We start from the raw sequence: 14,035 nt of genomic DNA, 5'->3' as shown, positions 1-14,035 counted from the left end.
TCTCTAATCTTTTTTCTTTTCCACCCTTTTCTAGTTAGAAACATAGTCTATAGTGTTTTAGGAACATTTGTATTTAAATCTTTATTATGGGTTGTGTTGTAGAAAGAATAAATGTAAATGGCACACTTTATTTCCATACTTATTTTGCAGAGTGTTTTGGCTGTTGCCTAGAGTTTATAGTCAATGCATATTAAAACTCGCTACATTTGGGAAGGAGGCATAAAGCTCTGCTGGTCTGTCTCTTTGAGAAGTCAAATTGCTCCCCAAAAGATAGCCATTTATAAATACATGCACCTTTGAATAATTAAATGAGCTACCAAAGAGGAAAAGGATTCTAATCAGCTTTCCTACTGTGATTGCGCCACGCACTGATTTATTCCTATATGAATACATTTCTCTTGGAGTTTGTGTAATTATGAATCTTTTTTTTTTTTTTTTTCTATCTCGGTAGGAACTGGGAAGTAACAGCCCACCACAGAGAAACTGGAAGGGGATTGCTATTGCCCTGCTGGTGATTTTAGTTGTGTGCTCACTCATCACTATGTCAGTCATCCTCTTAACCCCAGGTAATCTGTCTTTATTCCTCTCTTATGACGGTATTGTGGATGATCATTTCACATTCAAATGCCTTAAGAGCGTAGCAGTGTGTGGTGTCTTAGGGCACATTAGCATTGGTTGGGATAAAAAAAATGCATTAGCAGACATTTTGCAAATGGCATAGTAATTTCATTGTTCCAGTATCATGCAGGATGTTATTCACCCAGACCTTAGGATGTTAAAAACGTAAAATCTATGAATTGAGATTCCCAAAGAGATCTTTGGACTCCATTGCTACACAGAGACTTCTTATTATGTTTGACAATTGGGTAAATGCAGGAGACATTTGACTTTTATTGTGGGATGAAGACGAGGGAGCGGAGTATGGAAGTTGCCATATGTAGATTATAATGCAGCTGTTGAGAAACAGAGTTTTAATTCTCCTGGAATCCAGATATCTGGGGTCCCTGCAGTAGAGGTGAACCATCCAGGCCATTGCCCTGAGATGTTCTTTTGAACATTGAGCCTTGAAAAAACTGCTTTGCTCAAGTCACCTGTATGTCAAATAGAAGCCTAGTAAATAGCTTAGTAAAGACCATGTTGCCTTGGACATTGGGCTCTTTTTTTCTTTTTTTTAATTGTGCTTTAAGTGAAAGTTAACAATTGAAGTCAGTTTCTCATACAAAAACTTATACACACGTTGTTATGTGACCCTAGCTGCAATGGGACATCACACTCCTCCTCTCTACCCTGTATTTCCCATGTCCATTCAACCAGCTCCTGTCCCCCTCTGCCTTCTCATCTCACCTCCGCACAGGAGCTGCCAACATAGTCTACTTGAGCTAAGAAGCACACTCCTCACTAGTATCATTTTACATCTTATAGTTCAGTCCAATCTTTGTCTGAAGAGTTGGCTTTGGGAATGGTTTTAGTTTTGGGCTAACAGAGAGTCTGGGGTCCATGTCCTCTGGGGCCCCTCTAGCCTCAGTCAGACCATTAAGTCTGGTCTTTTGACTAGAATTTGAGTTCTGCATCCCACTTTTTTCCTGTTCCATCAGAGATTCTGTATCTTGTTCCCTGTTAGGGCAGTCATTGGTGATAGCTGGGCACCATCTAGTTCTTCCAGTCTCAGGCTGATGGAGTCTCTGGATTATGTGGCACTTTCTGTCTCTTGGGCGCATATTTTCCTTGTGTCTTTGGTGTTCTTCATCTTCCTTTGCTCCAGGTGGGTTGAGACCAATTGATGCATCTTAGATGGCCACTTGCTAGCTTTTAAGACCAACATTGGGCTCTTTTGAAGAATTATCTAAATACAGTCAGTTTTGAGAAACAAAAACTCCAAGTTCAGACTGTGTTTTAGGTAAATCAGTAATTATTTTAATTTTCTTCAAGACAAGGTGATTGAAATCCTTCCTGACCATAAATTGTTTTGTTTTTATTAACAGTCCTGTTCGGGCTGTTTTTCCATGGCAATAATAGTAAGAAGTTCTTTCCTCTCTGAAACATTTTTGACTCCCTAGTCAAAATGTTATCCAGGTTGGCAAATCATATATTAAACATATTTCAATCAATTTCTGTTATTGCTTTAATATTATTTTGTTTTAACATTGTAACATCAATGGAAAGGGCGTATTTGAGGGAAGAAGAGAATCAGACCTAAAGAGAGTGACCTTAGCCTCTAAATGGGGACGCCTCTTTCTTTTTTCTCCTTTGCCTTTCTTTCCCTGCAGTTTTTGTATTCCTCATTTAAGCCTCCCCAAATTGCCTTTGCAATGATCTTTGAACTCTGTTCTTCATATTAAAGAGTTTAGCCTCACATATGAATCCTCAGTAGGCTTAATTCTTCTTTGGGGATTATTTAAATACCCAGAAGTGTCTGATTAGTTTTCAGTGGCTGGTAATAAGGAAGTAGAGATAGCCATGTGGCTCACTTTCTAGACACTGCAAACTGTCTTCCGGGAACAAATAATTGGCCACGCTGCTACAACCCACCTTGCTAGCTTTTCAAGGACTGGGCACCCCCATAGAGCTCAGTATTATTGAAGACAGTCATTTCTTGCATAATATTGAGCTAGTCCACTTGATAATGGTATCAGGTGGTGTTATCAGCTTACAGCCTGTTGCTCAGTGTGATGTATTTACAGTTTAGTTCCTGTACCAGCTTTGTTATTTTATGAGCCCGGTAAACACACGGAAATTATTTCCTCATGTACAAGCTGTGATTAAAATATCTCACTTTCAGAGTCATTTAGTCAACTAGTTATGATGAGTAATTATACAAATGACAGTATCAATTCTTCGAATGTGGTACTTTATGAAAAAATACCACCACTGTGAAAGTATTTGCTTTGCAAAGTAGAGACAGTCAAAAAATATATTTGTAATTGTTATTTATGTGGAGTGATTGCAAAAGAAATTGAGGGAGTCAGAAGGCAGGAAGGGAGAAAAGAAAAAAAAATAAAGGGAAAAGAAAGAAGAAATTAAATGAGAATTAAAAACAAAAAACACTTCCTGGTAAGAGTTGGCTTACCCAGCATTCTCCTCAGGAGCCCTCATTTGTCCATCTGCAGTACAATGTAATTGAGCAAATTGATGGCTCCAAGTTGCCACAAAATGCCAAGAATCTTTGTTAAAGGAAGCTGAGCTTATGTTCAGCATGGTGTTTCACTTAAACATAGGAATTTTAGCATAATTATTAAAAAATGAAGGACTCAGTTTTACTGCCTTCTATTGGTGACTATTAACCAGATGGAGGCAATTGGTGCCATAATGCCTGTGTGTCTCTCTGGAATGCCTTTCTCCATCCCAGTTCTACTGTCCATATGGCTGTGAGTCACTCTCTCACAATTGCTTGTTATTCACTGAAGACAGAGTGATACTTTGGGGTGCTTGAGAGTTTGGTATATCAAAGACCAAAGAGTTGACCACTTACTAAATTACATTCATTCCTCTTTTCTCCAGTATAAAAACACTTCATAGTTTCATTCATTTTTTCAGGCACTTACTCATTTATTCAGGCATGGGCTTTGGGTAAGACAGGCCCTTGGTTTGAGTTCTTGCTCTGTAATTTACTAGTTTTGTGCATTTGGCAAGTTTTTAAAACTTATCCCTGACTATACTCATCTATATAATTGTACAATAAATATAGCCAAATTCACAGGGTTATTATGGGGATTAAATGAGCTAATGGAGGCCAGTGTTTTGTATAGTGCCTGTCACTGCTGCTGCAATTCGTCTTACTATCTCTATTATTCAGTACTTATTGAGCAATAGACACTGTTTCAAATAATGAGGAAGATTTCTGAGAAAAAGTGTATTGTCTTTCAGGAATATAGATCGTCTGTGGCTTCACTTTGAATTTAGGACAAGTGGAGAAGGACTAATGATTAAACCCTGAGTTAGATTTTTCAGAGGTCTGACAGTACATTTATTCATTCACTCACTCAGTAGGGATTATGGAGTTCTAACCAGGTTCCAGGTGCTGTGGGAGTTGGCCGTGCCCTTCCCCTGCTTCAGTCTATCATCTCCAATCCCCATCCATCCCCAGCTACACAAATACTTATATCTGAGAAGCCACACAATCTCCAATCCAAAGGCTTCATTTGATATGAGACTAATACAAATGGAAAGGGCAATTATTTTTGAGAGGTACAGTTTACAAAGTGCTTCTCACATACCACAACGTCATAATTTTGAGTCTTTGGGTTTCATTCTTATTTTTGGTAGAGATGTTATGAGATAAAAAATACAAGTCAGTATGCTGGCGTAGAATAGGTGTTGCTTTAGGAAGCAGAAAACCTGTGTTCTAGGTCTTGTGTTTGCAAACTCAATGCCACCAGGGACCTGGAAGATAATAGAAATTGATAAAGTGGGTAGGTATAATGAGAGTTGTTATGAATTTGCTTGAATTGTGATTAAGCATAATAGTAGCCTAGTTACATGGTCTTTAAAACACAGTTAGCTCAAACAAACCTAGCTAAGTGACGTATAAGGCCAGAAGACTAAGAGTTTGCAGCCCAAGATTTGAATCATAAGCCTGGAAGAACTTTTAAATGTCTTGTCCCTTTGTTAGACAAAATGAGCCAGAGTTTGTATAACCTCTGGTTTTAAGAACTGGAATGTGTGTCAAGGTAGTCTGTGGAGACTTTTGGTTCAGCACATGTGTGTGACTGCTCGTATTTAGGGTCGCACCCTAGTGCTCTAATTGCACGGAGCCTCCATCTTCTCACCCTTAGACCTGAGGTCCCTCAGTTGTGCAAGAATAGATGCACATGTCAAAACCTCCAGTTGGAGAAAAGTTTCCTTTACAATCCTTCCTTTGACCACCAATGTGTCCCCAGAGTCCAGTTTTGTAGGTTAAACCACCCAGGCAGGTAGAAATTTTCAATACTGTGTAACCTTGGAAAATCAATCACTTAACACCTTTGACATCAAGAGTTTCACTGAAGAAATGGGCACATTTGTTTTGCCAGAATCTAGAATGATCTTTTGAGATTTTGTAGGCTCTAATATTTTTTTTAATATTTATGATCCAATATAATAGCAATAACAGCTTGTTTTAGTAGCACGTACAGCAACAGATTACATCTGGTAAGTTTTTCCCTAAGCAGCTACGATAGAAATTGATGATACACTTTATTTTTTTATTTTTTGAGAAAGAAGAAAGCATACACAAAGTTATCCAGTCTAAGAAATGATTTAGAAGCTGTTTTGCTAAAAATAACATCACATTTTTCTAGTAATCTCTAAGCATGCAAGGCTATAATGAGAGAAAACACTTGTTCATTGTAATTTTGGTTTGATTGCAAATTTTATTACAGAAGTAATTTGACACAGGTGTCTTCCAAGGTTATCAGCAACTTCCCTGTCTTGGGAGGAGAAGTCTTAATTATTTTCGAAGAGTGGAGTTAATCATTCAAGTATTTCTTTAATAGGTAACTATTTCTGAAAAAAAAACAAATTATTCATTCCATTTAAAAAAAAAATTTTGCCGATTAAAAAGACAGACTTATTTAGACACCATTGATCAATCCTACATATTTTTCTTGTTTTTATTGAATTTGTTTAAGGAAAAAATGTATCCACATTTATTTTCAGAATATGTAGCATACGATCAATAATTACATTCTAGAAATGTGTGAATGTGCCTTCATGCTTGAAGTTCTGGAAAACAAGCTAATGTAACTGTATACTTACAGCCTCATTTTTACATTTAATGTGTAAAATGAGAATGACCATACTCAAGAAACATTTCGTACAAGATGCGCTTGCCCGTTTTGACCTGTGTTGAAAACCAGAGGTGCCTATTTTGTAAGTTGGAATGTATTTGGTAGAGACTATTCCTTTGGCTCTTCAATCCATTTGCCATATTGAAATTGCTACTAGTGGCCTGTGTGTACTCCACCGGATCATCTGTCACAGTGGGCTGGTGCCCTTTGACTATGTCTGTAATCAGTCAGTGCCAAGACAGTGTCATTGTGTTGATTTACTGTCAGTGCTGACTAAAATCAACGTTGTAAAGCACTGATATTTTATCTTCATCATTAGCGCTTGGTTCTTTTCACAACTTTCCAATGCCTTTACTATCTTCTCTAGGTAAGCAGCCTGGGTTGGTCTATAGAGACCTTTGGGGAATAAAAGAAGCCAAGCATTCATGAATGAGCCATTGGACATCACCAAGTCCTACTATATAGATGCCTTTACTAGGTACTTGGTGAAGTATGTCTAATAATAAGAATTTTACATTTGGTTCACATGCCATTTTGGGAAATATTTGAGGCAGGTTAAGACTTCCACAGGGATGTTGATGGTTAGGTAAGTCTTTAAGGTCAGGTAATGATTTGATCCATCAAGTTATGCTCAAGTAGTTCATTTGAGCCAAGACATAGAATTAAAAATTTAAAAAAAATTTAGGCAGCCCTATCCAGAAAAATTCAAAAAAGAAAAAAACAGACAAATAAAAATTAATATTTTAGGAATTATGCCTTTCTTTGAAGAAATGGAATTTCAAAGAATGTGCATGATCAGTACCTCATTCAATTCTCGTAACATACCAGTTTAGAGAAAGTAGTTTCTTGGATGCAGTTTCCTGGATGAGACAGCTAAGGCCAGCAGGATTTTAATAACTTAGGCAGCTAGTTTGTAGGAAAACGTCTGGTAGATAAAGTGATTAATTTCACCTTGTTAGCAGACTGACTTGGGTTCGTGCCCTAGCCTTCATTTGTGCCTGCAAATATGACTCTGAGGTGAAATATTCTCTGTAAGCCTGTACTTTCACGTCTGTAAAAACACAAAGGGTTATGAAAAGGATCAATTAAGAGAAAATGCTTTCCACTGGGTACATCATACCAAAAAATGTCATTTTTTATTGTTGCTATTGTTCTGTAATTATTTTTGATGCTTTTTCCTAAATTAATAATGCAAATAGGGTTACAATAATATGAATGACCACATTCAGTGAAGTGTTATTAAAATAATGAAAATATTAGAAAAAATCCAATTGCCTGACAAGTTGCTAATGGCTAAATAAACACTGGTATATACACTTTACAATATTAGGTATATTTTATCTTTTAATGTGAATACCCTGTAGCAGTAAGCAAAGATGCTTATATGTTAAGTAAAGAGAGTGTATAATTTTTAAAAATGAAAAGCGATTAGAGCTACAAAAAGAGCAGAGGAGATAGGAATGTTCATTAGGTTGGGGGAAATTCCCACTTTTCCATATGCATCAACAATTTATTAGTAATGGTAATATTTTTATAAAATTCTGGAGAAATGGCAAATTAGATTTGGGAAGGCTACTGAAAATGAGGTAGATTGGATATTGTACAAACTGAGTGATTTATTAATAGTTAGGAAGTGAAAAACATGTTAGCATTTAAAATTCCAGTGTCTTTTGTGCTCATGTAGAAGACACGATCAAGACAGAAAAGGAGCTTGCTTTTTAGTCAACACAGCCACTGTGTTGTCTTTTCAGCTCATCATATCTGACTGAGCTTTACTACCATTTTTATCTTTTCTATATATTTATAGGTGAGGAGAAACCTTAGATGTACTCAGACAGAATTGTGCATTTACAAAGCTCCGAACTATAAATATTTTTAGTAGCTCTCTAAGTCTTCTTTGAAATGTTATAATATAGAAGAGATTGATGAGTGAATAATGGATTTAAGCACGTCTCTAACTTTTCTTTTTTTACCCATTCTTCTCATCTACCACTTTTTCTCTTATTATGACCATCACGTTTGGTTTGTAAACAAGAATATAGTAGAGACATTCGGGGATGTGGAGGTAAAGTGGTGAAAAGTGCTTCTAGTGTCTGAAGGTCAAGAGAAGGCACCAGAGGGGATTAGTCACAAGGGCACAAGCTCCATTCTGTTGATAGCATAACCTTGGCAATCATTTTACCTCACAGAATCACGTATATCTTCCCTGTGTGGAGTAATAGTTACAATGTGCTGTGTCCTGATTCTTCGCTGAGTAAAATAGATGACTAATATATGATTACAGCATTTTAGTTGGAAAGAAAGGAAATGGGTCACTTGGGAGTAAGTATTTTGAGTAAGTGTAAATGTTTGAGTAAAGATTTGATGATAGGACCCTTGAAAGTGTAGGTTTTGGGGTTTACTGTACATGTGGGGAGAAACCATTGAAAATCCTTGGGCAGGATTATCCCACGCACAATTCTAATATTAACCATTTATCTGGATATGCTATAAAGAAAATAAAAGGGTGTGATTTGTGGCAAGAACCTGTGAAGTAGTGTGAACTTCAATCATTGAACAAATTCTTATGAGGTAAATATATAAAGAGGAGTCCTGGTGGCACAGTGGTTAAGAGCTTGACTGATAACCAAAAGGCCAGCAGTTTGAGCCCATCAGCTGCTGTGCAGGAGAAAGATGTAGCAGCTGCTTCTATAAAGATTACAGCCTTCAAAACCTAATCAGAAGTTCTTCTCTGTCATATAGGGTCACTATGAGTCAGAACATACTCATACAAATCATAAAGAAATGTCTTTTGCTTAGTATTAATGCGAGAAGATGAAAAAAGATTAGATCTTTTTTTAGATACAAAGTATCCTATCCGTAGTTGTCATGTATATGACGAGTTTCACTTCTAGCTATGATAGAGTAGACTAATAGCAGATTAACCTTTCTGGCTAAAAACAATTATGAAAACTGAATCAAAGGCATACCATTTAAAGCATAGGAGAGCAACCAAAGTAGCCAGGACTTGAAAGGTGAAGGTCTCAGATAATAGAAGCACTTTGATGAACCCTATATTCGCAGTCAGTTTTTCACATTTGCTGATTTTCAAAGTGTGCCATATAGGCTGCACAGAAAACGGTGACCTGTAGTTAGAGCTTATTTTGCTACCTAGACCAGAGAGACAAAAATATTGATATTTAAGGTTACCAATACAGTATGACTTATTGGGCCAAGGCCCTGGAGGAAAGAACACATCAGAAAAGTGAGCCACATACTGTCAAGGAATTTATTCTTGAGGCATTTATCAATTTTTAAATTGTATGCATGAGATACACTATGAAAAACCACTTGCTTAGGAGCTAAAAACTGAACAGTTGTTTTGGTAAAAAATTGGAGTTTTGTTCCATCAATAAAGAGAGACATTTAGTAAATATCCCAGTTGAGACTCCGAAAAGAAATAAGGATAAACTTCAAATAAGACTAAACTCAAGTATATCAATATGATCTGATTATACTGTCTATCACAAGAAAAGTGAATCCTTTCTTGAGAAAGAAGCATTTTCAAGAGTCACTATTATTTTTCCCGTATGATATCTGGCATTTGATTAAAAATTAGCTGGAATATAAGAAGCAGGACCAAGAGAAAGAAAGAAAAAAAACAATAGACAACAGAAACAGACCCATAAGTGATGCAGATATGGAAGTTAATAGGTCTGGACTTTAAAATAACTATAATTAAAACTATAGGTAATTTTATCATAGAACTTTAAACTATAATATAAGGAATTAAAAGTATAGCCTAGAAATTACAAACGCAGTAAATAAAATGAGGAATTTAGCAGATGAGTGTAATAACAGATTAGATCAACAAAAGAAAGGATTAGTGTACTAGAAGATAGATATATTAAAGCATAGAGTGTGACCATTCTGATAAAAGACAATCAGACAGAATGCAGAACTTATTACATTGTATCATTAATATCACATGATAGCAAATTTTCGCTAAGGATAATTAAAAAAAAAAATTGCAGCTATGTATCAACAGGGACCTGCCAATAGTTCAACCCTGAAAAAACCCCGTTGCCAATAGTTCAAGCTGAATTAAAAGAGGATGTGGGATGAGGGATATCATTGCTGATGTCAGATGGATCTTGGCCAAAAGCAGAGAACACCAGAAAGATGTTTACCTGTGTTTTATTTATTACTGCATAGATTAACAAATTATGGGTAACATAGAAAAGAATGGGAATTCCAGAACACTTAACAGTGCCCCTGCAGAAATTGTACATGGATCAAGAGGCAGTTGTTTGAACAGAACAAGGGGATAGTGTGTGGTTTAAAATTGGAAAAGGTGTGCAGTAGGGCTGTATTCTTTCACCTTATTCAATCTATATGCTGAGCAAATAGTCCTAGAAACTATGTTATATGAAAAAGAACGCAGCATCAGGATTGAGAAAGACTCATTAACAACTGATATATGCAGATGACACAACTTTGCTTGACAAAAGTGAAGATGACATGAAGCACTTACTGATAAAAGCAAAAGACTACAGCTTTCAGTATGGATTACACCTTAATATAAAGAAAACAAAAATTCTTGTAACTGGACCAAGAAACAACATCATGATAAATGATGAAGAAACTGAATTTTTCAAGGATTTCATTTTTCTTAGATCAACAATCAATGCCCATTGAAGCAGCAGTCAAGAAATCAAATGAAATATTGCATTGGGCAACACTGCTCCAAAAGACCTCTTTAAAGTGTTAAAAAGCAAAGATGTCACTCTGAGGACTAAGGTGTGCCTGACCCAAGCCATGTTATTTTCAGTTGCCTCGCATGCAAAAGCTGGACAATGAAAAAGGAAGACCAGAGAAGAAGTAACACATTCTAATTGTGATGTTGGCAAACAATATTGAAAGTACCATGGACTTCCAGAAGGACGAACAAATCTATCTTGGAGAAAATATAGTGAGGATGCTTCGTATGAGTGAGGATGGTGAGACTTTGTCTGACTTACTTTGGACATGTCATCAGGAGGAACCAGTTGTTAAAGAAAGACATCATGAGATTGATTGACAAGGGACTGCAACAATGGACTCAAGCATAGCAATGATCGTGAGGATGGCACAGGACCGGGCAAGGTTTTGTTCTGTTGTTTAAGGTCACTATGAGTTGGAGTCGACTCAACAACACCTAAAACAATTAAAATCAAAACCAAACCTGTTGCCGTTGAATTGATTCTGACTCATAGTGACCCTGTAGGACAGACTAGAACTGCCCCCAAAGGGTTTCTAAGATTATAAGTCTTTATGGAAGCAGGCTGCCACATCTTTCTCCCACGGAGCAGCTGGTGGGTTTGAACTGCCGACCTTTCACTTAGCAGCCAGACACTTAACCGCTGTGTCACCAGGGCTCTCGCCAAAAAATCCATTGCTGTTGAGTGGGTTCTGACTCATAGTGACCCTATAGGACAGAGTAGAACTGTCCCATAGGTTTCCAAGGAGTGGTTGGTGAATTTGAACTGCCAGCCTTTTGGTTAGCAGCCTGAGCTCTTAACCACAGTGCCACCAGGGCTCTTCCAACAATAACAAGAGATTAAAAAAGGAATGGAAAATACAGACAAAAGATCATAGGGGACTTATATGATGAAAGTTCTGACATATATGGGTAATTGAATTTATTGAGAACAGAGGGAGAAAGTGGGTTAGACAAAAGAATCAAAGATATAATGACTGAGAATTTTCCAAAGTGGATTAAGACTTCAAACCAAATTGAGCAGTTCTACAGATCCAAACAAGATAAATACAGTGAAAATCAAACCTAGACATATCATAGGCAAAGAAAATGTGGTGGAAATTAAAAATATATGTAGAATTAAATTCATGACATAAATAATACAAGTAGTGGGAAGGATAATAAATTTCAAATGTTAAAAGATTCTTGAATTGTCTGGGAAGTGGCAGTAGTTCTAATTAAAGGGAAACTAATAAGTCACAGAGAAAGTTATAATGTCTAGAGAAAATAACATAATAATGCAAAAAGGGATACACTACTAACAAGCAGATGGTAAGGAAAAAAAGTTCAATTAATTGGAAAGAAAGCAGGAAAGTAGGAAAAACAGATGAAAAAAATGGTAGGTTGAAACCCAAATGGAGTTATTATCATAAATGAAAATGGACTAAATACTCCAATTAAAAAAGTCACATTGCATGAAAAATAAAGTTAAACTGTATAAAAGTCACGCCTTAAACCATGAGGACACCAAATGTTTGATAGCAAAATATAGACTGTATGAAAGCCAAGCAGTAGAAATGATTTATGACTATATTAATATCAGAGCTAATATAAACTAAAGAAAGAATTGTCAGAAGATATAGAATAACATTTTATAGGGACAAAAGGGCTGATTCAAGAAGAACATAAAATAATCCCTAAGTTGTATGTATTTAATACCATAGCCTAAATATTCATTTTAAAAAAGAAACTCATAGAAATAAAAGAAGAAATACACAAATCCACAGTAAAGTATAGAAATTTTACCTAATGTCTCTCAGTACAAGGAGACAGAAGCAATTGTTTGAAAGAGTGAAAACATGGTAAATAAGTTTGAACTAATTGTCACCGATGGCAACTACTGCAGAATATATATATTATCAAGTGCATGGGAGAGGGAAACATTTACCAAATTTGATGGTAGGTCATAAATACAAGCCTCAACAAATTTAAATAAATTGAAATTATATAGGATATGCTCTCTAGAAAAGTAATCAAAATATTCTCAAATGTTTGGAATTTAAGTAACATACTTCTAAGATAAATATGTGTACCAAACCAAACCCAGTGCCGTCGAGTCAATTCCGACTCATAGCGACCCTATAGGACAGAGTAGAACTGCCCCATAGAGTTTCCAAGGAGCGCCTGGCGGATTTGAACTGCCAACCTTTAGGTTAGCAGTGGTAGCACTTAACCACTATGCCACCAGGGTTTCCAAGATAAACATATATATATATATACACACACACACATACATACATGAGTCATAAGAAAAATAAAAAAGGAATTAGTAAATAATAAAATTCAACGTATCAAGACCTGTGCACTGGATATTAAAAAAAAAAGAAAAACTCACAGGGAAAAATTTAGCCTAAAAGACTATTTGTATAGTAGAAAAGAAAAAGTCTAAAACATAGAAGCTATAATAGAATAGCAAATTAAGTCCAAAGAAAGCAGGAAGATGAAAATAAAGCAGAAATTATTAAATAGAAAACACATGTACAATGAAAAATATCAAAAAAAGGCCTAAATTTGTTCTTAGAAATTATAATAAATGCAATAATCACATAGTAAGGCTAACCAAGGCGGTAAAATGAGACACAAATTAATAACATCATGTATGTGAGATATCACCTCAGACTTAAAAACACAGAATTATATTTAACTTTATTCCAATAATTTTTAAAAATTAGATAAGAAAAATACCTTTAAAATTGTTTTCTAAAGCTGACAAAAAAGGAAAGAGAAGATTTGAGTAGTCCTTTATCTACTAAGTGAATTGATTCTAAAATTAAAGCCTCACCACAAATGGCTTCACTGGTGAATTCTTTCAAGCAATTAAAAAAAAAATTATCAGAAATCCTATACAAAACCATAAAGTAGAAAAACAAAGAAAATATTTTCAAACTAATTTTATTAGGTCAACATAACTATGCTATCAAAACCTGATGAGAATGCAATAGAACTCTCTCCCATTAAGTTACATGCAAAATTTTAAACAAAATACGAGCGGATTGAGTCCATGAGTAGTGACATGATTACGTAGCAGGACAAATTTGATTAATACCAGTAATGAAAGGTGGTTTAACATTTGAAAAGCAGTCAATATTCACTAAGTTGCCAGCTGAAAGGTGGTGAGTCGTAATTTTCTTCTCAGATGCAGCAAAATCAGTTGATAAAAATTAAATATTCATTCATGACAAAGTTCTTATCAAAGATGAATAGTATAGCCTTCCTTATGCAATAAAGTGGATCTGCAAAATCTTATAGCAGATATGATATTTAATGGTGAAATATTGAACTTTCCCCTTAATATTTTGAAAAGGACAAGGCTGCCTGTTATCACTACTTCTATTCAACAATGCAATGAAGATTTTTTTTTTACATATTGAATAAGGCAAGAAAAATAAATAAAAATCATAGGATTAAAAAATTTTTTTTTTCAGGTAACAGATTGTGTATATACAGAATCAAAAATTTTAAAGATCTGCTATTGGGGTCAATATATGATTTA

The 14,035-nt window shown here is 35.5% G+C and overlaps 1 protein-coding gene across 1 annotated transcript in view; it reads left to right on the top strand.

Moving 5' to 3' along the window:
• Positions 1 to 14,035, top strand: part of DPP10 (dipeptidyl peptidase like 10) — an 846,520-nt gene that overhangs the window by 187,146 nt on the left and 645,339 nt on the right. Inside the window, exon 2 of the mRNA XM_049889192.1 lies at positions 452 to 566. Within this exon, the coding sequence (XP_049745149.1) occupies positions 452 to 566 (115 nt within the window). The remainder of the gene's footprint in view (positions 1 to 451; positions 567 to 14,035) is intronic.

The sequence above is a fragment of the Elephas maximus genome, chromosome 6 (genome assembly GCF_024166365.1).
Source record: "Elephas maximus indicus isolate mEleMax1 chromosome 6, mEleMax1 primary haplotype, whole genome shotgun sequence".
Taxonomy (NCBI): Eukaryota; Metazoa; Chordata; class Mammalia; order Proboscidea; family Elephantidae; genus Elephas; species Elephas maximus.
This window is presented reverse-complemented; position numbering and strand designations above follow the sequence as displayed.